This window comes from Rhincodon typus, chromosome 39 (genome assembly GCF_021869965.1).
Source record: "Rhincodon typus isolate 14 chromosome 39, sRhiTyp1.1, whole genome shotgun sequence".
In the NCBI taxonomy this organism is placed as follows: domain Eukaryota; kingdom Metazoa; phylum Chordata; class Chondrichthyes; order Orectolobiformes; family Rhincodontidae; genus Rhincodon; species Rhincodon typus.
Genome location: NC_063370.1, coordinates 4,887,303 through 4,914,734, shown reverse-complemented (window position 1 = coordinate 4,914,734; position 27,432 = coordinate 4,887,303). Strand labels below are relative to the sequence as shown.

At 45.2% G+C, this 27,432-nt stretch overlaps 1 protein-coding gene across 12 annotated transcripts in view; it reads right to left on the bottom strand.

The window, feature by feature from the left end:
• Positions 1-3,629: 3,629 nt before the first annotated feature.
• The window catches only part of sirt2 (sirtuin 2 (silent mating type information regulation 2, homolog) 2 (S. cerevisiae)), a 35,989-nt gene continuing 12,186 nt past the window's right edge, over positions 3,630-27,432 (bottom strand). For 5 of the 12 annotated variants that reach the window (XM_048618353.1, XM_048618356.1, XM_048618354.1 and 2 more), the window contains exons 6-16: positions 27,293-27,399; positions 25,651-25,707; positions 24,989-25,057; positions 22,138-22,267; positions 19,195-19,254; positions 18,230-18,285; positions 15,725-15,801; positions 11,751-11,802; positions 10,673-10,740; positions 5,289-5,355; positions 3,633-4,501 (exon numbers count right to left, since the gene is read on the bottom strand). In XM_048618353.1, the coding sequence (XP_048474310.1) occupies positions 4,346-4,501; positions 5,289-5,355; positions 10,673-10,740; positions 11,751-11,802; positions 15,725-15,801; positions 18,230-18,285; positions 19,195-19,254; positions 22,138-22,267; positions 24,989-25,057; positions 25,651-25,707; positions 27,293-27,399 (899 nt within the window). In that variant the 3' untranslated portion in view covers positions 3,633-4,345. Of the gene's footprint in view, positions 4,502-5,288; positions 5,356-10,672; positions 10,741-11,750; positions 11,803-15,724; positions 15,802-18,229; positions 18,286-19,194; positions 19,255-22,137; positions 22,268-24,988; positions 25,058-25,650; positions 25,708-27,292; positions 27,400-27,432 lie in introns of all 12 variants that reach the window. The other 7 variants (XM_048618357.1, XM_048618352.1, XM_048618349.1 and 4 more) reach the window with 3 other exon arrangements.

Below are 27,432 nucleotides of genomic sequence, written 5' to 3'. Positions count from 1 at the left end.
CTCCCTGGACTGACCTATCCCCTTCCTAACTCCCTACCTACACTCACCTTTCCTGGCTCCATCCCCGCCTCTTCGACCTGTTTGTTTCCTCTCCACCTATCCTCTCCTCTATCCCTCTTCTATCCGCCTCCCACTCTCTCCCTATTTATTTCAAAACCCCCTTCCCCTCCCCCTTTTCTGATGAAGGGTCTAGGCCCGAAACGTCAGCCTCTCTGCTCCTATGATGCTGCTTGGCCTGCTGTGTTCATCCAGCCCTGCACCTTGTTGTCTCCTTTCCATCCTGTACTGCTTTCCTTTTGTGTATATTTCCCTTAGAGTCATACAGCGCAGAAACAGACCCTTCAGCCCAATCAGGCCATGCCGACCATAATCCCAAACTAAACTAGTCCCATCTGCAGTTCCTACTATCTCAGGATGGAAAGGAAATGGGTTAAGTAGCCAGAGGATGGAAGTTTATCGGGGCCTGAACGACATGGGCTGTGGCAAAGAATGTGGCAGAATCGTGCGAGATTCAGATTACATCAGGTATCAAGGGGAGATTCTCTCTGGTGAAGTGGAGGAGGACATTGAGTTTGTGCCTACTGGGCTGGGTAGTCCTCCAGATGATCGAGTCTGCATTGACCCAGGCTGAGACCATCATGCCCTCCACTGCTGGTCCTGGGGGTGTGGGAAAAGGATGTGCCAGCTCCGTACCACCCCTTACAGCAGAAGCCTACGAAAGGGGGTGGCAAATTTTTCCTTTCTCTGCCATCCCCAGTGCAGGTCCAGTCTGACAATGCTCAGCCTGGCGTATTACAACGGTTTAAAGATGGCTGCCAGAGTGAGGGATTCTGGGATATTCTGACAGTGGTGAGTTATCCTGAGTACAACAAGTCGTGGAGTAGGGGTAGAACCAAGATGGGTGCCATAGGAGCAGGTGGGTAAATGAAACAAGTTTGGTAAGATGCAACAAGAAAACTCATTTAGCTTCACTGAGGGATGATACTGACACTTAGCCAATAAAAACCCACAAGATTTGGCCAATATGGTGTCGCATTTGTGATCCAGATCACAGGGCTAATAACCCAGGGATAGGAGATCAAATCTCAACATGACATCTGGGGTAATTACAAGCGAGTCTCAGTTATAGCCACCACGAAACTGCTGGATTGTTGTGGAAACCTATCAGATTCACTAATGCCGTTTAGGGAAGGAAATCTGCCATCCTCACCCAGTCTGGGCCTACATGGGACTCCAGACCCACAGCAATGTGGTTGACTCTTAACCACCCTCTGAAACGGCCAAGTGAGTCTCTCAGTTCAAAGACCATTAGGGCAACAAATGTTGGCTCACATTGGAATTTAAAAGAATGAAGGGGTGATCTTATCAAATTATATAATGCTGAGAGGGTCTGATAGGGTGGATTCTGAAATATTGTTTTTCTTTGTGTGTGTGTTGGGAGGGGGCGGGGTCTAGAATTGGGGACAGAGATTGAGGGGTAACCTTATAGAGGTTTGTAAAATTATGGGGGTTATAGATAAGGTGAATGGCAGGTGTCTTTTCCCTAGGGTGGGGGATTTCAAGGCAAGGGGACATATTTTTAAAGTGAAAGGAGAAAGATTTTTAAAACGACGCCGGGGCATTTTTTTTTAAACACAGAGAGAGATGGTCGTGTGTGGAATGAGCTGCCAGAGGAAGTGGTGGATGTGGGCACAGTTACAATATTTAAAAGACCTTTGGATAAGTACATGGATAGGAAAGATTTGGAGGGATATGGGCCAAGTGCAGGCAGGTGGGACTAACTTAGTCAGCATGGACTTGTTGGACCAAAGGGTGTATTTCCATGATGTATGACTCTACAGCAAGTCTTTTGAACAAGTTTTTCTTAATGTGCAATGTAGGACTAACTGGATTAATAGCACTTTTAAAGAGCTTTCACAGGGGAGATGGGTCAAATTTTCCCTTTCTGTGCATTCCCTAATTGCCCTGGAGCAGATAGAGTTGAACTGTCTTCTTGAACTGTTGTAGTCAATTTATTCTTACTTTATTTTATCATTTAATTACAAGATGGCAAATCTATTCTCTAACTCCCTTGAATCCCTAATGCTGTTAGGGATGGACTTCCATGATCTTGACCCAGCGACACTGAAGGAACGGTGATATATTTCCAAGTCAGGATGGTGAGGGGCTCGGAGGGGAACTTGCAGGGTGCTGGTGTTCCCATGCACATGCTGCCCTTGTCCTTCTACATGGAAATGGTCGTGGGTTTAGAAGGTGCTGCCTGAGGATCTTTGGTGAATTTCTGCAGTGCATCTTGTAGATGGTACACACTGCTGCGACTGAGTGTTCATGGTCCACATCAAGCGGGGGCTGCTTTGTCCTGGATGGTGTGGAGCTGCCTCCATCCAGCCAAGTGGGGAGTAATCCATCCATTGTAGATGGTGGACAGACTGTGGGGAGTCAGGCGGTGAGTTACTCACTGCAGGATTCCCAGCCTCTGACCTGGTCTTGTTGTTTTATGTGGTGAGGCCTGCTGAGTTTCTGGCCAATGGCAACCCCAGAATGCTATGACACTCCTCCCAGGACTATGGCTCCAGAAAGCTCTACCAAACGGTCTGTGTGGAGGAAATCTTTAAAGGATATGCAGATAAGCCTCGTACCAGTGATTCCTGTCATTGTGTGCATGAGGCTCTGCTGGTAGGACAGCAGACTGGTTATCTGTGCAATCATGGTGTCCATAGCCTTATTGAATCAAATTGGAAGAAATACCATGAAATCTGGCCTGAGCTTATCAGAACAGATAGACCCGTGCTACAATAGCATCATATGACAGCAAGAACCCAGCAGTGGGCCCAAAAATCACTCCTCAATAACGAGTGGCTTAAGGAAGCTCACACTCTGTTCTCAGCCAGAGGGAAGAGATTGACGTCTGACTTCAGAACCTCTTGGAACGCAGTTTTGGTTGTTATTGCTAAAGGAATAGAGTGTAAAAATTGGGAAGCGTTGCTCAGACTGTGCAAAATATTAGTGAGACTGCACCTGGAGTAATGCACACAGTTTTAGTGCCCTTTAGTGCATGTAGTTGCATAGAGGCAGTTCAGATTTAGGTTCACCAGATTGATTTGAGAGATGAAAAAAATGAGGGGTCATAGGAGGAGTTTAGGCCTATATTGTCTGGAGTTTAGAAGAATGAGAGGAGATCGAATCGAGGTACAGAAGATGCTAAAGGGAATTGACAAAGTGGATGTTTTCTCTCTGGGGTAATCTACGTCACAGGTTTAGGATAACGGGAATCTGATTTAAAACAAGGAGAAATTACTTCTCTCAAAGGCTCGTGAATCAATGGAAATCACAACGTGAGAGTGCAATGAGTGCTGGGCCACTGAATAAATTTAAGGAGGAAATAGATTTTTAATTAATAAACAGTTTAAAAGATTATGGAGAGCAGGCAGAAAAGGGGAGTTGAGATTGAGATGAGATCAGCTGTGATCGTATCAAATGTTGGAGCAGGCTTGAGGGGCTGAATAGCCTCTTATGTTCTATTAGAACCAAGATGCCTGAATGAATCACACTGTATGATATATGCACATTAAAGAGACAACATGTAAATGTTTAAGATTAAAATGATCAGCAGTAATCAAAATAAACTCACAAGTGAATCTAATTTGCAGCAGTTGCATGAGAAATGTGCCATCCTGTAATTTATTTATACATATTTACATCAATAATTATTATTACCTGTCTCTTTGCAACGAGAAGAATTTATAGGTGTTAGGGTTAAGGCATTTAAAATTGAAACTTCAGTACTCTAGATTCTGAGCCATTTTCCATCATTTAGTTATGCAGTTCAATTCTCCATTAATCGCCAGTTGCCAGTCATTTTCTCTCTCTCTCAGAAACGTGCATGCAGAGCTTTTGGCCAAAAACAAAAACCTTGTCTTTAAACTGTCTTAAGTGGAGCTGATTCTCAGGCAGGTGTGCTCTGGCCCCAGCTTGGTTTAGGGGAAACGAGACACAAGGGTTGCAAAGAAATAAAAAGCCTCCCATTGCTCAGATTACGGCAGACACATCTGCCCGAGAGGATGGTGGCTAGACTAACCCACACCCTATTAGATGTCTACAATCAAAAGGAAATGCAAAACCAGTGACATCTAGAGGTGTGACAGCACACTGTGATAAGAACCATGTATGTTAGAAGCTATAATGTTGAAAGTGTAATAGGTGCGGAGGGAGAATCAGTCCCATAGTTGTACAGTCACTCTTAAGGTAGTTAATATAAATTACTAGAGTATCTCCCCTGCACTGACAGCCTCTCGGCTGGGTTGCGTGGTGATCAGACTGACTGGCACCGTTTTAACCAGCTGGTTTATCTGTCTTGCTGTCTTGCTGCCGGCTCATGCCCCCTTGCCTCGGGGTCATCTTTCTTCATGTCTGCGGCTGGGGCTTTGCCTGTGTCCTGGGCACCCTCAGTCTTACTGTCGATCATGGCATGTTCCTTCTTCACAATATCTTCAAGCTCTTCCTGCGGACACAATTAGACAGAGGGTTTCCATGGGGAGGTAGTGGTGGAACACGCCAACCACATTATGCAGGGGGTGCGGTATCCAAACATTTTCCCCTCAATTTCAACATCAACAAAAACCTGCATTCATATAGCATCCTCAACGTTATGTATCATCGCAAGGTGCTTTGCAGGAGCGTTACTGAATGAAAACTGACACTGAGCCACATAAGGCGATGTAGGGTCACATGATAAAAGGCTTGATCATTGATTAGCTTTCAATTCCACATTTTTATGAATGAAGTGTATTGGGTGAATTCACGTTCAGCTACTGAGGCAGGAGTTAGCCTGAGCCTCTGGATTACTGTCCAATGACATTACCATAGTGACTTGTCATGTCAATGATAGAATCACCAGTGCGGAATCAGGCCAGTAGGCCCATCAAGTCCACACCGACTCTCCGTACAGCATCCCACCCCTACCCACTCCTTGTAACCCTGCATATCCCATGGCTAATCCACCCTAACCTGCACATCCCTGGGCACTATGGGTAATTTAGCATGGCCAATCCACCCTGACCTGCACGTCTTTGGACTGTGGGAGGAAACCGGAGCACCCGGAGGAAACCCACGCAGACACGGGGAGAGAATGTGCAAACTCCACACAGACAGTCGCCCGAGGGTGGAATCGAACCCGGGTCCCTGGCGCCGTGAGGCAGCAGTGCTAACCACTGAGGCACTCCTCATTAAGCATCGGCCAGCGATCAAGGTGGGTGGGTAAAGGGAGGTGAGTGAAGCAATTACAATACCTTCCAACCCAAAAGATCAGCGAGAGCAAGACAGCCATCATCACATGAACCCACATAAGCCACATCCCTGTAGAGACAAAACAACGTCATTTCGGGGCAGAGAAGTAACCTTCAGGACATCCCATTAAACCAAATCTCCACCTGCATTGTCTTGCCGACATAGATTTAAGAGGCGATACAGAGAGGTCAGTGTGACAAAGGTACATTACATCACATCACATCCCAGTGTGCAGCAGGTAGGAGCAATCTGTACTTATACTGCACCATCAAGGTCCATAGCTGCTTCCCAGGTGCAAAACTGAACCAGAATGTGACACACAGCCACCAAGGCCGGGAGTTAGTGCTTATGGGGGAGGGGTGCAATATTTTTCATTCATAGAATCCCTACAGTGTGGAAACAGGCCCTTCGGCCCAGAAAGTCTACACCGACCCTCAGAGCATCCCACCCAGACCCAACCCCTATAAGTCACTAACCTACACATCCCTGAACACTATGGGTAACACTAACCTGCACATCTTTGGGACTGTGGGAGGAAACCCATGCAGACACAGGGAGAATGTGCAAACTCCACACAGACAGTCGCCCGAGGGTGGGATCGAACCCGGGCTCCTGGCGCTATGAGCCACCATGCCCCCCCACTTTATCACACGTGACCAAAACTTGGTCAACAGGTACGTTGCTAGGAGCTCCTTAAAAAGGAAGGTGAGGCAGAAAGGGTCAAAGGAATGCGCTGTAGGGTTTAGGGCCCCAGGCTGCCGAAGCTCTGGCTGCCAACAGTAGAATGATACACATTAGGTCAGATTCAGAGGAATACGGAGATCTCACAGGGCTGGAGGAGGTTACAGAGATACCAATGCTGGCCGAGTGACTTGAAAGACAATAGCAGCATTACCCCTCTCTCTCTGCTTCAGACTGAGAAAACTTCCTACATTTTCTTATCGTATTCACCATTCTGACAACGCTAACTAAGGGTTTCAGCACGAAACGTTGACTTACCTGCTCCTCGGATGCTGTCTGACCTGCTGTGCTTTTCCAGCCTCACACCTATAGACTCTGGCTTCCAGCCTCTGTACTCCACATTGTCTCCACACTATAGTGGTTGGTTAGCTTAGTTGGCTAGAGAGCAGGTTTTCAATACAGAGGGAGGCCGGCAGCATGGGTTCGATTCCCACACCAGCTGAGATTACCATGAAGGACTCTCTTTCACAATCTCTCCCCTCACCTGAGGTATGGTGACCCTCAGGTTAAACCATCACCAGTAATCTGTCTCTCTCTCTAATCAGAGAGCTGCCCCATGGTCTGGCAAGACTTAAGGTGACTTTATCGGTATCTTCAAGTAAAATCACAACAATGCCCATGTTATTTCACCTCACTCCATTGGTATAGCTTCCTACACTTTCCTCACCTATGTGTTTACCCAGCTTTCTCTTAAATACATCTATGTTATTCAGCTCAATCACTATAGATCCATATTCATCACCGTCAATAACCAGGAGATGCAGTTTGAAGGCTATTGATAAAAAAGTAGCTGAGACTAAGAGTTTTTTTTTGAAATACAGTGAGTAATTATGATCTGGGATGCACTTAGCTGAAAGGATGGGAAAAACAGATTCAGTATGAAAGGGGAGTGGGGAAGCGCCTTAAGGGGGAGAGAATGACAGGGCTAGTTATGGGGAGAGCAGAGTGAAACTCGTGGTTAGCTCATTAAATGTTGGTGGTAAAGAAAAACGCACATTTTGTCAACGCCTTTTGTCTTGCACATGTCAGGACAGATATAAGAATGGCAAATCACAAAAAGAGAAACAATTTATACTGCATTAGGAAAAGGTGCTGAGATCCTTGGTTGGTGAATTAATTCTGACCAACCAATGCACTGCCGGGGGAACGTGCCAGAATGTCTTCATTCTCAACTACATGATGTATTTGATAATAATTGATTGATTGCACAGCTCTCTCCTAGCCGCTTACTTAGAAACATAGCTGATCTTCTACTTCAGCTCCTCTCTCTCTCTCTCTCTCTCTCGAGATTATTATATTCCTTTGATCTCAGTCTTGGATATACTCAACAACTGAGGGTCCACAGTATTCCAGGATTCAGAATCCTGGCTCAGTGGTTAGCGCTGCTGCGTCACAGCGCCAGGGACCAGGGTTCGATTCCACCCTCAGGCGACTGTCTGTGTGGAGTTTGCACATTCTCCCTGTGTCTGCGTGGGTTTCCTCCGGGTGCTCCGGTTTCCTCCCACAGTCCAAAGATGTGCAGGTTAGGGTGGATTGGCCGTGCTAAATTGTCCCATTGTGTCCAGGGATGTGCAGGCTGGGTGGGTTAGCCACTGGGAAATGCAGGGTTACAGGGATAGGGTACAGAGTTGGATCTGGGTGGGATGATCTTCGGAGGGTCGGTGTGGACTCGATGATTGGAATGGCCTGCTTCCACACTGTAGGGATTCTATGATTTAATGTCCAAAGATCCACCACGCTCTGACTAAAGAAATTTCTCCTTGTTACAGTCCTAAGTCACTGACTCCTTATTCTGAGACCATGTATCCAACTTCTCAATCCACCACTGCCTTAGAATGTTACAGGAACAAGAGTAGGCCATTCAGCCCATTGAGCCTGCTCTACCATTTAATACAATCATGCTGGATTGAACACATCAATGCACCTTACCACATTACCCTCATAACCCTTTTTGCCATTGACAATTGAAATCTATCAATGTCTACTTTAAATATACTCAAAGGTTGTCCCCTTTGGAAAAAAGAATGCAAAAGACTCACAAACCTGAGTGAAAACATTACTCTGTATCTTGTTCCTAAATGACATCCTCTTATTTTTAAATTGTGCCCAATGGTTCTGGACTCTCCAAACTAGGGAAAGCCTGGCCTACCCCTTCAAGTATTTTGTAGCTTTCAATGAGACTAGCTCCCAAATTCTGAAACGCTGGAGAATCTAGGTCCTGTCAGCCTAATCTCTCCCCTCGGGACAGTCCTGCCATCCCAGGAACAAGCTGAATGCTGAAGATCTGAAACAAAAACAGAAATTGCTGCAGAAACTCAGCATGTCTGGTAGCTTCTGTAGAGAGAAAGCAGAGCTAACGTTTCAAGACTACTGATCCTTCTTCAGAGCTGTTCAGTTCTGGACTTGCAACGCAAACTCGGTTTTTCTCTCTCACCACAGATGTTGCCAGACCTGCTGAGTTTCTCCAGCAATTTCTGATTTTGTTTCTAGTGAACCTTGGTTGCATTCCATCTATACCAATAAAACCTTCGCCGAGTGTGCAAGCTTCTATACAATTCAAGCAAGACTTCACTACTCCTGTAGTCAAATCCTCTTCAATAAAGGCTAACATTCCATTAGTCTTCCTCGTACTTCCTTCTCAATGAGATCATTTTTCATACATCTAAACGTAAGAGATGAGATGAAATGTCTATATTCACTGCTCAAATGAAACTTTTTTGTCTCAGGAATCACTTCACCAAACTCTCATTTGCAACAGTCTCTAAGATTAAATTGAACTTGAATGTAGGAAGTTTATAAAATCACGAGGGGTACAGAGAAGGTTAATAGTAGGTGCTTTTATCCTAGGATGGGAGATTTCAAGACCAGGGGCATATTTTTGAGGTGAGAGGAGAAAGATTTAAAAAAGACATGAAGGGCAAACTTTTTACGTTGAGGGTGGTTCGCATGTGGGATGAACTTCCTGAGGAAGTGGCGGATGTGTTACATTGTTTAAAAGAAACTTAGATAAATGCATGAATAGGAAATATTTGGAGGGGCATGGACCAGGGTCAGGCAGGTGGGACTAGTGTAGTTTGGGATTATGTTCGGCATGGACTGGTTGGACCGAAGGATCTGTTTCCATGCAGTATGACTATGACTTATGGAAAAGCTGGGACCGCTTAGCTTGAAGAAAGGGTAGCTTGATAGAGGTGTTCAAAATCACAGTGAAAGCAGAAAGGGGAAAAAAAATTGCTGTCTTTGAAGGGATTGAGAATGAGATGATACAACTATTGAAGAAATTGGTAAAGGAAGCAAAAGTGACAGGAGGAGAGGCCTCCTCATGCAGCGAGCAGCTGGAATCTAGTGTGTGTTGCCTGGGAGTGTGGTCAAGGCAGGTTCGATTGAAACAATCAAGGGGAAAATCAGAAAATGACTTGAAAAGTGCTGGCTTGGGGAAAGGGCAGGAGAAGGGAACTAACTGACAGCTCATTCTGAGGGCTGTTGCTTACACAATGGGCCGAATAGCCTCTTTCTGTGTTGCAATAATTCTGGGACAAACCATCCTGTAAATAAATCCTAACCTTTTGTAAAGATTCCTAATTGTAGCCATTCTTGTACTTACAACAGCTTCTATTCTATTCACAGATTCCTTCTTACATTATCCAATCTTTCTCCTGTTCCCCTTCTATTGGTTTAATCTCCTGGTTTTGATCTGCTCTCGTCTCTTTTTAACAAGTCACATTTTCTCTCATTATTTTTTGACAGCCCAACATTTAAGGCTGGGCTCGACAGTTTTCTAATTATAAAGAGAATAAAGGATTACGGGGATTTGGCAGGAAGGGGAGCGGAGGATAAACAAATCAACCACGCTGTCAGTGAATAGCATGGAGGACCCAATGGGCTGAATGCCTACTTCTGCTCCTATGGCTTATGGCCTTCTGATCTGTTGATGCTCCAGCTTCTTGCTTCTAAGTGCACTCACTGTCACAGTTTCTGCCACTTTGTTAGACCACGCATTGCGGATCACAACATCTTGCTGCATCAAAAAAATTCTTCTCAACTCTGCACTTGCTATTTTGCAAGCTATCTTCAATCCATGTGATTGATCCTCAAGCCAGTGAAAACAACTCCTGCTCCTATAACTCCATCAAATAACAGAATGCACAGTGCAGAAAAAAAGGCCTGCAGCCCAACCGCTCTCCATTCTCCCTCAGTGTAACTTTCCACAGCCATGCTCAGCAAATTCAGTTTAACGTTTAAGTGGAATCCTAGAATCCCTACAGTGCGGAAAGAGGCCATTCAGCCCATCGAGTCCTCCAAAGATCACCCGACCCAGACCCCCACCCTATCCCTGTAACCCTGCATTTCCCTACGGCTAACCGACCTAACTTGCACAATCCCCGGACACTATGGGGCAATTTAGCATGGCTAATCCACCCTAACCTGCACATCTTTGGACTGGGAGAGAAAACGAGCACCCAGAGGAAACCCACACAGACACAGGGAGAATGTGCAAACCCCCACACAGATAGTCGCCCGAGGCTGGAATCGAACCTGGGTCCCTGCTGCCACGAGGCAGCAGTGCTAACCACTTAGCCAAAACTTTGAAAATATTTTAAACCCAAAGGCGTGAATAAGAATGGTTATTTTTACAAAAATCTACCTGTAGGCTCTGCTGGAATCAAAGTCAAGGGAACTCCCAAGTCCTAGTAATGCCATCATCGGGTCATGCTGATGGAAAGAAAGGAAAATGATTTAATTTGCAGCTTTCTGTATCCATGGAAACCAAAACTCTGAAACTGAAGGCATCTCCTGGTTGTTATTAGAGACAGATCAGAAAAGGCCAAAAAAAAAAAGGACGTAGGAATAAGATGATAATTTGTTAAAATCTCAATTCTACTAGGGAAGTTTGTAGTTTCAAGTTGAATGTGTATTTGTCAAACAACTTCCCAGTACAACATTTCACCTGGTAGTGGCATTACCCATAATCGCAGCCAACAGTTTATACAAATGGGTATATGAAAAGTCACATGTAGGCCAGACTGGGTACAGATGGCAGGATCACTTCCCTGAAAGAAATTAATAACTCAGAAGGGCTTTTTTGTTTAATGACACTCCAGGAATGTTCAATGTCGAACTATTCCGCAAATCACAAAACTTCTTCAATCCAATTTCACAACATGCCTCAGGGGCTGATCCAATCCCTGGGCTGTTAGTCTGGTACAATAGTAACTTTGGGTGGCACTGCCAGCCCTGAGTAGATGTACAGTACTGCAGCAGACACCCTCCTGGGTCAGCAGGGACAGAGTACTGAACTGTACTGCGGACCCACCCGTCCTTTCAGGCAGCTATAAAGGATTCCAAGGCATTATTCAAAGAAACACAAGGCAGTTGGCCGTGGCGTCCTAGCCCTAGAGTATTTATCCTTCAAATCAATCGACATAGAATTATCTTTGCAACAATTATCGTTGCAACATTCTTGTTCCTGGGATCCTGCTGTGCACAAACTGATGGACCCATTTCCCAACATTGCAACAGTTCAAATCTACCTCATTGTCGCTTTGGGGTGCTCTGAGGTTTTGAAAGGTGCTATATAAGTGCAAAATCTCTCTCTAACCACTACATTACAATATACTTCTAAGTTTTCACAATGTGATAGGTGGTAGGATAGAGTTAATACAAGGCTAGCGAGCCAAGTTGGAAATGTCTCCGCTGGAGCGTTTTTAGTGCTGGGTGCCCACCTGTTGAGTGATTTCCTTGTTAATGAGAAGTCTGGGTGTTGTGTCAGACACCCTGAGTGAGAGAGGAAGAGAACATCATTAGCACAATACCCTTGTGAACCACGGCACTCTTCTAACATCCCAACATCCTGCAATGTCACTAGCAATAGCACAGACGCCGATCAGATCTATTTCAAGCGATTCAGTCACCTCTGTGGGGAGCTGCGTGTATCTTTCATACGGCTCTGATCAAATATCACGAGAGAAGCTTCAATTGAAGCTTGTAGAATCTCACTGTGCCAGACTCCTCAGTCTCAGTAATGGCTCACCTCGGGTTGGGTGGTGCTTGCTTTTAAGAAAATACATCTGTGTGTTGTGGGCATCACCAGAAATGTCAGCATTTACAATCAACCTGTTTAGCGTTGTAATGAGACATGAACCAGGCCTCCTGGGCACTATCACTGAACCGCAAAGACCCCTGGATGCCAGCATTTGCTTCTCCTCCCCAGTCACCCTTTTAAGAAGGCGGTGTACCGTTTCAGTTCTTTTTACTTAAAGGACAAACACAGAAAATGTTGGAGAGACTTAGCAGGTCTGGTCTCTTCAGAAGAATCACACTGGACTTGGCTCTGTTTTATCTTCCTGGCTGCTACCAAATCTGCTAAGTTTCTCCAGCTTTATCTGGGAATTTAAAAAAAATCTTTCATAGGATGTGCGCCTCATTGGCGAGGCCAGCGTCCGTCTCTAATTGCCCTTGAACTGAGTGCCTTGTTCGGTCACTTCAGAGGGCAGTTAAGAGTCAACCAATTGTCGAGGGTCTGGAGTCACATGTAGGGCGGACCAGGTAAGGATGGCAAATTTCCTTTCCTAAAGGGGCATGAGTGAAGCAGAAGGGCTCAAGAATCATAGAATCCCTACAGTGTGGAAACAGGCCCTTCGGCCCAACAAGTCCACACCGTCCCTCAGAGCATCCCACCCAGACCCATCCTTCATAATCCACCTCATCTACACATCCCTGAACACTACGGACAATTTAGCGTGGCCAATCCACCCTGACCTGCACATCTTTGGACTGTGGTAGGAAACCGGAGCACCTGGAGGAAACCCATGCAGACACGGGGGAATGTGCAAACTCCACACAGACGGTCTTTACAACAATTAGTGAGAGTTGTCATGGTCACCATCACTGGGACTGGTTTTATCATTCCATAGTTATTAATTGAATTTAACGCACACTAGCTCCCCAGACCAAACACCTGAATCTCAGGATTACAGGTCCAGTGATATCACTAATATGTCACCAACTCCCCTCACAGACATATCCTTTTACAGTAGCTGGACAAGTTGATAAAGACGACACAGCGTTATAAATAGAATTACACAGAAAGAGGAGGAAGTCAGCTTCAGCCTTTAAGCCAAGGTAAGGACCGTTCCCCAAAGGAACATGAGTGAAGTAGTCAGACTTTTAAGTAATCAGCGATAGTTTCATGGTTAACCTCACGGAGACTAACCTTCTATTCCAGGTTACAAGAGCTTAAATATCCACCATCTGCTGTCATGCGATTGCTAAAGTGGGTGGATCTTTAGCTAACAAATTTGAACCCATAGCCGCGGAGTATTAACTGGAGTCTCTGAATTACTAGAATTATGAGAAACAGGCTGGGAAATGGAGTCAAGGTCAACATTAGACCTTTTAAAGTGGCCACTTTCTTACGTTTTCATGCTGTAGTGTGTGCTTTTAATTTAATGTCGGCATTAAGCGCAAAGCCAGCATTTGCTGTCTATTCAAAAATGCCTCAAATAAAAGCAAAATGCTGCAAATCTGAAACAAAAACCAAAGTGCTGGAGAAATTCAGCAGGTCATGCAGCATCTATTGAGACAGAAACAGAGTTAATGTTTCAAGTGCAGTATGACTGTTCTTCAGAGAAGAGTCATATTAGACCTTTGAAAAGAATTATAGCAGACTCAGAATATTAACTGTTTACTCTCCACAGATACTGCCAGACCTGCTGAGTTTCTCCAGCACTTTCTGTTTTTATCCCTAAATATCATTTGGGAAAGTGGTGAAGAGTTCCTCTTTAGCCCCGCTACAATCTATCTTGTTTGGCTCTTCTGCAGAAGGGTTTGCAGAGCTAACGGTTTATTGCAGGGGCAGTTCAGAGCCAAACACATTGTTGAGAGCATGGAGCGAGGGCAAGGACTGAAGTTAAGAGATCACAGTGTTGCTGCTGGGCTGGATGGGGCCATACTTCACCCTTGTATTCGGCAGACCCTGATGTACCCCACGCTGATCCAAAATCTAATGACCATATGGAGAGACCGGGTAAGGATACCTGTTCAGAAAGGGTACTACACACCTCTGGAGTAGGTGGGACATTGAAATCAGGCCTTCTAGCTCATTAGGACACTATCACTGTGCCACAAGACCTCCTGTTTCTAAATCTAGACCAGCTTTCAATTCCAAATTTGCTAATTCAAAGAATTGAACTCTTTGCCACAATGGGATTTGAACCCATAGCCGCGGAGTATTAACTGGAGTCTCTGAATTACTAGACCACAGACAGTCCCATTATCCCCTGTGAGAAGGAGGACTTCCCGTAGTGCTGTTAGGAAGGGGAGTCCCAGAATTGTGACCTAGCAACGATGTAGTTCTACACCACAGGAAGTTACATGATGGATTGGGAACTACGTTCAGCACCGGAGCGATGTGTAAAACCACGGAATTATAAAGTATGAGAAAATGGAAACTAGAAAATGCAGGATCATCAGCGTGCAAAATAGAAGACACAGGTCATGAAGAAGGCATTTGATACACTTGCCTTTATTGGTCAGTGCATTGAGTATAGGTGTTGGGTGGTCATGTTGCGGCTATACAGGACATTGGTTTGGCCCCTATTGGAACACTGTTTGCAATTCTGGTCTGCTAGCCATTGAAAAGACATTTCTGAACCATTTCAAGGTTCACAAAGATGTACAAGAATGTTGCCAGGGTCGGAGGGTTTGAGCTACAGGGAGAGGCTGAATAGGCTGGGGCTGTTTTCCCCGGAGCATCGGAGGCCGAGGGGTGGCCTTATAGAGGTTTACAAAATCATGAGGGGCATGGATAGGGTGAATAGTCAAGGCCTTTTCCCAGGGGTGGGGGAGTCCAAAACTAGAGGGGCATAGGTTTAAGGTCAGAGGGGAAAGAATGAAAGGGACCTAAGGGGCCACATTTTCACACAGAGGGTGGTGTGTGTATGGAATGAGCTGCCAGAGGAAGTGGAGGAGGCTGGTACAATTACAACATTTAAGAGGCACCTGGATGGGTATAAGAATAGGAAGGGTTTAAGAGGGATATGGGCCAAATGCTGGCAAATGGGACTAGACTAATTTAGGATATCTGGCCGGCATGAACGAGTTGGACCGAAGGGTCTGTTTCCATGCTGTACACCTCTATGATTCTAGGTCAGCATTTGAAATAGAAACCTTTCATCAGAACAGCTCTGGGCAGCGAGTTAGACACCAGGTTTACACAACAGGAGACGGCCATTCAGCCCTTCGCTGACATTTAATCAGATCATGGCTAATCTGGATCTAACTGCAGTATTTCCATAACCTTTAAAACACTTGCCCCAAAAATCATGGGATCTTCCAGCTCATTTGTTACATTAAGTCACTATCATCATTTCTTGACCCACGAGCTGAGCGTAACTTCAGTCTCCTGCTCACTCCACATACGCTCTGATACTCCTATTGAAAGTCAGCTAGCCAACCTTCTTTGAGGACTATTAGTGAGCTTTAACAACAGTTAATTCCTGCACTCTAATTCTTTTCATCCTCTTTGCTTTTCTGATGTTGAATGACCACCAGGCGCTAATAAAGACAATGGCTTCCATCAGCTCTACAGGTTTCTCTGCAGCGTGTCTTTTTTTAAGCTTTAAACTTGTAATTTGCAGCACTTCCCTCCACCCCCCTCCTCTCCTCCAGAATTCCAAAAGATTCGTTCCACACAGACCTGTTGGCGAGAGACGCAAATGGCTGCACCTGCAGGGAGGTGCCCATGATGATGAGGAGGTCACATTTTGGAAAATCCTGAACAGAAAACAAAAGTGCTCATTAAAACTGGAGCGAAAACGTACAGGTGCGTAAACAAAGTTATCTGATTCTTACACGTCCATGTGGTTTCACGCTCAAAAACAGGCAACTGCCTTCTGAAGTTAAACATATATATTTGTGTGTTGAGTGCAAGAATCAGGAGCTGGTGTTTAAAGTGGCAGCACCATGGTGATCGATAGTTAGGGGGACGTTGCGTGTGTGGAGTCCCCATGTTCAACATCCTGTAAACGACTGACAATTGCCACAGAATATTTCACCGATATTCACCCGCCACAATGAAACACACTCCAGCCAAAGCACACGGCAAACTTAAAAAGGCTTTTCTCAAGGCCAAAGAGTTGAAAGTTTTAATTAAAGCGGAAGAAGGGATAGTGATCTGTAATCAGCAGGGCAGCCGCCTGGGATTAAATCTATTCCCAGAGGTTACATCACATATGTTGCACTCCCCGACCCGTGCTTCAGTCATTACTCAGCCAATACATCCAACACCCTTCCTAATCCTGGTAAAGAGAAACGTTTGAAGAAAACGACAAAATTTTTTTTTCCCCACGATGCTTCGGCTTCACTCCAGGTTTGCGCCTAGCAGCGTCCTCGAAATTGACCTTTAATTCCTGGAGATTCCAGGCCAAATCCTCCAGGAGGGCTCCATGTGATCTTCAGGTGAATGTCAGTCTGGATGGGGACTGATAATTAGACAAGGGCTCACAGAGTCCTCAAGGGGTGTGCAGAAATCCTGGAGGGCTGTGGAGTAGAAGAAATGACACGGATTTTGTTTTGGAGGGGGGGGAATTTAAAAACAAAGACAAAAATTTTAAAAATCGAGGTGTTGCTTAATGAGAAGCCAATGTACAGTGTACACCTGAAGGGTGAATGGGACTTGCAAAGAGGAAGTAGACTTTGGGATAACACAACTGAATCAAACTAATCCTCTTTAATTCAGATAGGTTTACTGGAAGATTTAATGGATATATTCAACATTATGAAGGGATTTACTCTCTCTATGAGTTCTGTGGATGTCCCCAATTTACATGGACTGCAGCAGTTCAAAAAGGTAACACACTTTTCAAGGGCAATTAGGGATTGGCAATAAATGGTGACCTAGCCAGCAACGCCCACAAGCCATGAATGAATGAACAGAATAATTTAGAATATATAGGTAGCAAATGCTTCCACAGGCAGGAGGACAGACAAGCAGAGAAAAATGATTTATGATTGTCGTGTTTTCCCGTAACAAAGTCCAATACGGCCTTACGTTAGATCAGTATAAAATGCTGCAACAAATTTCTTGAAGAACTAATAATAGACTTTTCAACTTTTACAATGTAACCTCAAATACGTCTTAAAACTCACCGCTTAGCGTGCATCATTTACTGGCTGCTTCCTGTGTCTAATCATTTCAAGGGAACTCACTGGGCAGTTTTGAAACATTGCTCACTCTTCACCAGAACTTGAATTACTGTAACGCAATGGATCCCAACTGCTCTCTTTCCTTTATAGTTCCGGCCACTTTGGTGAGAACTCAGCTGTTTTTCCGATTGGAAGGATTGCGGGTTTTCTGCTCGCAATCGAGGTCAGAGAGACTGCCCTCAACGTCAAGGTCATGTGTGACTGGGTGTAGCATCAAGGACTTCCTTGAATTGATGGGAATCAGGGTAAAACTCTCCACAGGTTGGAGTCATGTTTGGTACAAAATAAGATGGTTATCGTCATTGGAGTTCAGCCGTCCCAGCTCTGGGATCTCTCTGCAGGTACATATCTTCCTAACTAACCTGTTGTTGTAACACACGTATGGGACTTGAACCAAGCCACCTGGTCCAGCGGTAGGACACTACCGCTGTGCCATAAACGCCCCGTTCCACACGGTAGTGTCCTAGGCCAAACCATCTTCAGCTGCTTCATTGCTGACCTTCCCTCCATCATATGGTCAGAATAGCGGATGTTCGCTGATGACTGCACAACGCTCAGCATCATTGAGACTCCTCAGATGCTGAAGCGGTTCATGTCCAAACACAGCAAGACTCCAACAACAGAATCTAACCCACTTGCATGGATGATTGCAGCTCCAGCAACACTCAAGGCCAAAGTGGGCTAAGTGGCCATTTGATTGGCACCACATCCACAAACATTCACTCCCTCCACCAACAACGCTCAGTAGCGGCAGTACACACCATCTAGAAGATGCACGGCAGCAACTCACCATGGCTCCCTGACTGGGGAATTTCAGTAGTGTTGCTGGGCCAAAATCCTGGAACTACTCGCTAACAGCATTGCGAGTGTGTGTCTACATCAAATGGACTGCAGCAGGGTGGCCTTGTCATTTGCTAATGTAACTTTTTTTTTAAGCACACTCTGTCAGGACCAATCACATTTCAATACTGATTATTCCATTTGCATCTGTACTTACAGACTCCATAGCTGGAAAGAATCGCTGGGGGAGACTGTCACCAAAGAATATAATATCTATTTAGAGGAATGAGATAAGGATTAAACTCAGTACACAATAGTATCCTTTCCCAAACTTAAAGGCATGTTTTAAGGTCACATTTTCACAGCCACTATGACAAGGCAATGAATAATATGTCTCTGTTGGGCTACAGGAGACAAGGAGCACAATGAAAAACATAATTTACGCACACCTGTTTTCCCCGAGATGACTCGGACGATAAATCATCCTTTACAGCCTGCAAAATGACCCAGAATGTATAAAAACAAAACCGAGACTGCTGGAGAAACTCAGAAGGTCTGGCAGCATCCGAGGAGAGAGAAACAACGTTAATGTTTCGAGTCTGGTACGACTCTTTTTTGGAACCACATTTTGTGTCCCAGATTCCAAACGGAGGAGACACAGAGACAGAGTGACTCCATGAGAGTGGAAATGAGACTGTGGAAGAATAGTATATTGTCTCCCGGAATAGATTAGTATGCCCATAAGATGACACCAATGTGATAGTAATATTTATCTTCCCATCGATAATCCTTCTCCTTTACACTGACCATGATTTTTGCACGAGATAATGTTTCATCAGCACCCAGCATTCACTGGTATCTTGTCCAAATGGTCTCTTATTGATATGGAATGCCAAGAGGCAGAGACTGTGGAGGATATTGCATGACAGCGGGATTCCATCCTCGTGCATGTATTCAGATTCCCAGCATGGATTGTGATTCAGTATCAGAAACTCTTGCCGATTCCCCATTACCCTCCATAATCAAAATGTAATTGAACAGCAGAGGAGGTTCAAGGGGCTGAATGGCCTCCTCCTCTTCCAAGTAACACTGAATATAGCAGTCCATTAACGCCACCATCTAAATTTGTCTGTGGCGAGATTTGACCAAAGGGCATTTTCCACCTTGTTTGATTTTACTCACCAGGTTTCACCACAGAATCGCACTCTTCACATTTTGGCAATGGCTTTGTGAAGATCTGTGCTATTTGATGGATTTATTTAAAAAAAAAAGGGAAATATTAGATTAGCAACTGAATGCACATCATAAAACTGCAATCAAGCATTACAAAATACTGTATTACACAATGGTTACATATGGGATTAACTAAGAAAAAAGGGTAAAAAAATACAGTGGTACAGTGGTAATGTCACTAGAGTAGTAATCCAGGGGCCCATGTCATTTCTCTAGGCTCATGGGTTCAAATCCCCCCACAGCATCTGGTCCAATTTAAATTGAATTGATAAACATGAAGGTGACCACTGACGGCCATTAAAACCAATCAGCAGCTCAAAGGAAATCCATCATTCTCACTCAGCCAGGATGGCCCTATGTGTGATTCCAAAATCTCGCAATGTGGTTGACTTGAGCAGGCCATTCAGTTTGAGGGCAATAAATGCTGGCCCTGCCAATAATGCCCATGTCCCATGGAAGATTTTTTTTTAAAAACAGGTAAACTGAGAAAATTATAGTGCTTCTATTTAAAAGTGCAATGGGATCTTATATATTTATTTATCTGCTTCAGTGACAATAAGGTGTTCTATAAATGCAAGGACCGAGGGAGCATTGTGCACTTTAGGGTGATTCTGGAGGGAGCGGCGCACCGTCAGAAGGTCAGCGCTGAGGGAGTACTGCAATGTTGGACATGCCCTCTCTCAGATGAGATGTTAAATTATTCAAATCCTTGGGATGTCCCAAAGTCACAACCAAGCTAAAAAAAAAGACTTGCATTCATACAGCACCTGCCATGTACATTGGATGTGTGAAAAATGCCCGACAGTCAACGAAGCACTGTGTGGACATTATTGTACAAAAAGCTGGTATTTGTAATATGCAGCCATGAAAAGTGATCAAGATACAATTAAAACCAGGTACAATGTGTGTGTTCATATCAAGGGAGTGACCGCACTGCAAAAACAAGTTTCTATGTGAGAAGGGGAACAGAGAGAAAAAAAGAGGGGGAGTTATATAGAGTGTTTTCTTTAATGGCAGCGCCCCCTATTGCAGGGAAGTGGCTTTGTCCCATGAGATGTCTATTCAGGTTAGCACTGCACAGTTACAAAAACAGAAATTGCTGGAAAGGCTCACGAGATCTACTAGCATCTGTCACTGAAACAATGCAACAGTCAACACTGCACAACATTGTGTTTTGTGATCCGAATATTATGCTCATCATATCACAGGGCCCAAGGAATAACCATGTTACCCAAACATTGCATGTGACTTGACAACTGCTCTTGACCTTACAACTGACAGTGAGGGTTGATCTGTGAAGCAAGGTCATGACAAGGAAAGCTTCAAGTCCCTGTTTTGCTGCTGAAGATTTACTGAAAATTTTAACTAATTTAGATACCGAGATGCCTCTACAAATACCTCAGGCAAAGTAGTAACAGTCACACTCTCGATCCCCAGTTGATGTGGAGCTGCCAATGTTGGACTGGGATGAACAAAGTCAAAAGTCTCACGACACCAGGTTACACTCTAACAGGTTTATTTAAAATCACAAGCTTTTGAAGCGCTGCCGGGGAGGCAAGGGCGTAGTGGTATTATCACTGGACTGTTAATCCAGAGACCTAGATAATGTTCTGGGGACCTGGATTCGAATCCCGCCATGGCAAATGGTGCCATTTGAATTCAATAAAAATATCTGGAATTAAGAATCTAATGATGACCATGAATCCATTACCGAAAAACCCATCTGGTTCACTAATGTCCCTTTAAGGAAGGAAACTGCCATCCTTATCCGGTCTGGCCTACATGCAACTCCAGACCCACAGCAATGTGGTGGACTCTGAACTGCCCTCTGGGCAATTAGGGATGGGGTAATAAATGTTGCCTAGCCAGCGACATCCTCATCCCATGAATGAATAAAGACTTCTGACTCCCCACTTGCCTGCATGGGTGCAGGTCCAACAACACTCAACAGCATTCAGGACAAAGCAGCCCGCTTGATTGGCACCCCACCTACCAGCTTCAACATTCATTCCCTCCACTGCCCACTCATGTGCCAACCGCATGTACCAGCTACAAGAGGCACTGCAGGAGCTCACCAAGGCTGCTTTGACAACACCTTACAAACCCGCGATCTCTACCTTCGAGTAGGACAACGGCAGCAGATACATGGGTACACCACCCCCTGCAAGCTCCCCTCCAAGTCATTCACCGCCCTGATTTGGAAAAATCCCCGATCATTCAGTGTCGCTGGGTCAAAATCCTGGAATTCCTCCCCAAATAGCAACGTTGCAGTCTCTACACCACACGGGCTACAGCGGTTCAAGGAGGCCACCACTTTCTCAAGGGGACTAGATTCTTGACTGGCAAGGTTAATAGGGACAGACAGGGGAAAGTGGAGCTAGGTGAGCCACCATCTTATAAAATGGCGCAGCAGGCTCAAAGTGGTGAAAGGCGTTCTTAATTCCTATGAACTTGATTTGGGAAGAACAACAGAGATAACAAGAACTGCAGATGCTAGAGTCAGAGATAACACAGTGCAGAGCTGGAGGAGCACAGCAGGTCAGACAGCATCAGAGGAGGAGAGTTGACGTTTTTCTGAAGAAGGGTCCCGACCCGAAACGTCAACTTTCCTGCTCCTCTGGTGCTGCCCGGCCTGCTGTGTTCCTCCAGCTCCACACTGTGTTATCTCTGGGGAAGAGCAACAAATGTCTTTGCCAGCACATCCTGTGAAGGAGTAATAAAAACAAAATCTCTGGAGATTTGAATGGATAACCCAGGCTATCAATGCAGTGCAAGGCTGAGGAAGCGCTGTCAGAAAAGTATCCGAGTACTGGTTTACTGAGCCCTTATAACGGTTACAATGTAATGATGCTGGTACTTTGGTTGATGAGGGGTGTAGGAAGGCAGACTTACTTTTCATCCATTCCAAGCTGTACAGCTTGTTGCATGCGCGGTTAGTGCAATGGGAGGTGTGGAATGTCCCGTGTGCCTCTATCAAGTCCTCATCCTGTAGCCCAACTACACGCTCCAGGGTGTCAATGTTCTAAAACAGAGCAGTCAGGAAAAATAACAGCAAAGGTTTGATGCTAGAAAGAGTGTTCTTTCACACAAGAGTCAAGGGCGTTAATTCCAATTCCAAATTCACTGCTCTCCCTCAATAGCAACATAGAGTCTTAGAGCTGTACAGCATGGAAACAGACCCTTCGGTCCAACTGGTCCATGCCAACCAGATATCCTAAATTAATCTAGTCCCATTTATCAGCATTCGGCCCATATCCATCTAAATCCTTCCTATCCATATACCCATCCAGATGCCTTTTAATGCAAATAGCTTTGACTCAACAACATCTCAAGTGATAAAACAGCAAACAAGAGGGGAAAGGTACAGTTACTGATAGGAGTTACCTGTGCTCTGTTGTCAAGCTGTGGGTCAGTGGCTCTCACCTCGGAATCACTGAGCTCTGGGTTCAAACCCAACTCCAGGGCTTCAGCACATAAGTCAAGGCTGAAACTCCAGGGCAATACTGAGGGAGTGCTGCACTGCCTAAGTGCCAATTTTCAAAATTAGACAATAAACACAGTCACGTTTGCCTGTTCAGGTCAATGCTACAAGAATGATTTGGTGTTATCTTGGGTTCATACCAGTGGGCCTACCAACTGTTATTCCTTAATTAACATGAGAAAGAAAAGATGATAGAATCCCAATAGTGTGGAAACAGGCAATTCAGTCCATTGAATCCACACTGACCTTGTGAAGAGGTCCCACCACCCTATCCCTGTAACCCTGTGTTTCCCATGGCTAACCCACCTAACCTACACATCCTTTGACTCTGTGGGGCAATTTAGCCTGGCCAATCCACCCTAATCTGCACATCTTTGAACTGTAGGAGGAAACTGGAGCACACAGAGGAAACCCACACAGACACGGGGAGAACGTGCAAACTCCACACAGATAGTCACCTGAGAGTGGAACTGAACCAACTCCCTGTGAGACAGCAGTGCTAATCACTGAGCCACCATCCCGCCCTACTTTCTGAAGAAGAGTCATATCAGATCTGAAGCATTAACACTCCTCCTTTCTCCACAGATGCTGGCAGGCCTGCTGTGTTTCTCCAGCATTCTCTGTATTTGCTCCTTCACTGCTCCTGCACTGAAATATCAGCCGGGATTGTTGAACTTAAGTCCTCAAGGACCCTCAGCCTCAAAGGTGACGGTATGACCAACTGAGCCACAGCTCAGCTATTAGGTGTAGGGTGAAGAAAAGATGGGGAGGGTTGCTTGTGATGCCTCTGTAGTGAAATAGTTTAATGACACATATTGAAACTGCCTAGGCTAATTAATAAACTGTGACCCGCTACCAGGTAACTGCATCTTCAAGGGGAGCCAGCATTTCCAAGGGGACAGATAAATGGTCAGAATCCAATTCCTCACTGAGGTCACTTTAATGGACGCTTTTAGGCAAAGCTTGCTTCTGACATGTGTGGACAGCCAGCGGCCAAGCAGGTCCCTAAACTGGGTAGATAGGTCTCTCCTGATCACTGTTAATTAGGCAAATATACTTCCTTCGTCTTCTGTTTTCGACACACTTGTGGGACCAGAGCCAACAGTAAGATTGCAGAGATAGTAGGAACTGCCGATGCTGGAGTCAGAGCTAACACAGTGTGGAGCTGGAGGAACACACCAGGCCAGGCAGCATCAGAGGAACAGGAAAGTTGACTTTTTGGGTTGGGACCCTTCTTCAGAAATGGGGGAGGGGGAAGGGAGCTCAGAAATAAATAGAGAGAGGAGGGGTGGGGCTGGGGAAGGTAGGTGGGATGGTGATAGGGGAGTGCAGGTAGGCAGTGGTGGGGATTGGTCAGTGGGATGGGAGAGGTGGATAGGTGGGAGAGAAGATGGACAGGTTGTGTCAGGTCAAGGAGTGGGGGGAATGAGAGGGAGGGTTGGACATGGGATGACGCTGGTGGTGGGGAGATTTTAAAACTGGTAAAAATCTACATTTAGGCCACTGTGGAGATTGAAGATTGAAAATTGCACAAGATGGCAGACAACTAGAAGCAATGGGAGGGGAAAACCACATAATTTGCTGCTTTCATTCTTACAGTCCCTGTTACTGAATTGTGGCCCTTGTGGGTAGTGTCCCTGCCTCTGAGACAGAAGCTTCAGGCTCGAGTCCCATTCCAGGAGTTGGTGGCAAAGGAAGGTTTGCTCGTAAGATGGGCAGACTGTTCTGTCACAGATCAATGAGAGATATTCCTGGTCAGCTGTAATATGGGAAGAGGTCTGGAGCCTCCACCATCTCTGCCCATAGCTCCAGACCGCAACATGTCTGTAAAAACTGGCTGTTGTCATAGCAACATGGCTCCCGCCAAGTGAACTATAACATTCCAACCTCACTGCTGCACTTTTAATGCACATTTTAACAAATATATATAAAATAAACTCTAGGGGGAGAGGAAGTCTATGGAGAATGCCTGTGCCTTTGAATGCTCCCAGCCAGATGAGGTTAGCACCCACAATAAAAGCAGGAAGTGCTGGAGAACTCAGCAGGTCTGGCAGCATCAGTGTGCGCAGAGGAACAGTTAATGTTTTAAAATCTGATCGACCTCTTCATCAGAAACTTCAGTTCTTGAGTTTCTTGGGCACTTTCCGCTTTTATTTCAGAACTCCCGCATCTACAGCATTTTGGCTTTGTTTTAGGAGAGCACCCAGTTTGCGAACCATTAGTAAAAATGGGAATGAAATAGTCAACCACGGTGCTTCCTACCTGTGTATAACAGCGTAACAGCAGTCCCTTGTCTCTTAGCATCCGCATGAAATAGTGGCAAACCGTGGGCTGCAGAAGAGATGTGTTCATTATTAAAGAAGACATAAAGCGTAACGAGAATGTGTTTTGTTCAAAGCTTGTCCCTGTTTTACACTGAAGATAGATTTACTTTCTTAGCCTACAGAGCACTGGGTGTAATTGCAGTATCCCTACTGCTTTAACAGACCTGGGTGTACAGCAGCATCTAAAAGTATGCATGCAGGTGCAGCAGATAGTAATGAAGGCAAATGGTAAGTTGGCTTTCATAAACCCTCTGCCTACGTACAGGAGTGGGATGTCTCACTGAAATTATACAGGGCCTTGGTGAGGCCACAGCTGGAATATTGTGCGCAGTTTTGGGTTCCTTATCTGAAGGAGGCAGCTCTGACTATAGTGGCAGTGTGACAAAGATTTACTAGGCTGATTCCTGGGATGGTGGCACTGGTTAGGAGTATAATCACTGTAGCTCGGATGAATGCAGGTGTGTGCGTGTGCGCAGTCTCACAGAAACCTATAAAATGCTAAGAGGAGTAGACAGGGTAGATGCAGGAAGGATGCTCACAACATCCAGAACCAGGGATCTCAATCTAAGCATTTACGACTGAGATGAAGAAAATCCTTACCTTAAACTGTCCGGGGTACAGCTCCTTTGCCAGTGCAAAAAATGGTTCTGGATGTTGCTGAAATATAACAGATGAATGTCACAAACATTAATAAAGTAACACATGAAATCCACAGGCAGTCACAGCCATGTGGGTGTTCAATTCCTTACAATGGAGAAACTTTAACTTGCCTTAAGGAACAAAAGTACAGGGCCAGTCTACAACATCACAATAATAGCTCCATATTCCCCCATTACTCCAAAACAGAAGTTTCCCTGAACATCATCTTTCTTGAATGACAAAGATGGGACCGGAAGAATAATGGGATGGAGAGACAGATACAATAACGTGTCTTCACTGGTATGGTGAATTGTTTCTTATACCAGCAGCATTTAAAAAAGGCTTTCACGTCGTCTGACATCATAAGTCGGTGAAATACTTTAGAAGTCACCAGTGTAATGCTGGAAATGCCACACCCAATTTACACAGAGCAAGCTCCCACAATTACTGATGCAATAAGGATCAGATAATCAGTTTGTTAGATGTTGATTGAAAGATAAAAATTGGTCACAACACTAAGGGGAACTCCCTACCTCTCCGCTAAAAGTAGTGCCATAGCAAGCAGACGGGGCTTCAGTTTTATCTGAAAGACAGTATCTCCGACAGTATCGTGCTCCTTCAGTACAGCACTGAAACGTCAGCTTTGACCATTCCAACCCTGGAATGGGATGGTTTGTTTTACGGTTTTATACCCACTGCCAAGAGTTTGAGTTCAAGACAGACTGGTCGCAAAAAGGCAAGGTCAAGAACTGTCTCTAGACCTGGGCTTCTTCAGAGTCGAATATTGACACCAAATACTCTTACCCATGGAATCTAAAATATACCAGGCTCTAAACCCTCTCTTAAATTATGAAAGGACTATTCTCTGAACTCTATCTAACTTTCCTCTTCTAGCTTTCTGATGCTGCCCAATCTGTGCTATTAATTAGTGGTGGGGAGCAGCTCCATGACATCATCACAAGGTTGCTCCGGGGTCCTCAAGCTTTCAGACACGTGACTCGAGCCTGGATCCTGGAGAGGAGAGCGCCGACATTGAAAGTCCAAACTATAATGTAAATAACTTGTGCAGGTGCAATCTTTTAATGTCGCAGACTTTTCTACAGAAATATAAGTAAATATGACTTCAATTCACACAGGAATATTAGGTCAGGTGACCAAAAGCTTGGTCAAAGTAGTAGAGTTTAAGGAGCATGATCAAACATAGCAGTCTATCCTAACACTCCCAGACATCAGCTCAAAGACAGAGACAGTATAGCAATGTTCCCACTCCACAGTATCAAGGTAAAGTCACCATAGTCCCACAGGACCATAGGACAGCCCTCTCATTAGCGAGGGACGACTGGTGCGGAGTTCAACCTGAGGCTCACCACATCTCAAGCGAGGGAACAGGCCGAGAAGGTGGGGGCTCCATGGTAACATCAGGTGGTCCAGGAACTGAACCCACGCTGTTGGCGTCACAAACCACCTGAGCTAACTGATCCCAGTAAGGATACAATACCAATCCTTTTATGTAAGGCACCGACAGCTCACCCATGATTTTCTTGTCTAGCTCTGGTGCAGCGTACTGCTAACATCCAAAATGAGAAAAATAAGCGACAATCACCTTGAAGTAATCAGTTTCAAAAATCGCCTCTGGATACGGCAGGTGGTATTTCTGAAGGTTGTGGTAGAGACCCGTACCAGGGCTACGGAAGTCAGGGATCCCTGCCGCTGCACAGGAAAGAGCATACACAAAAACACATG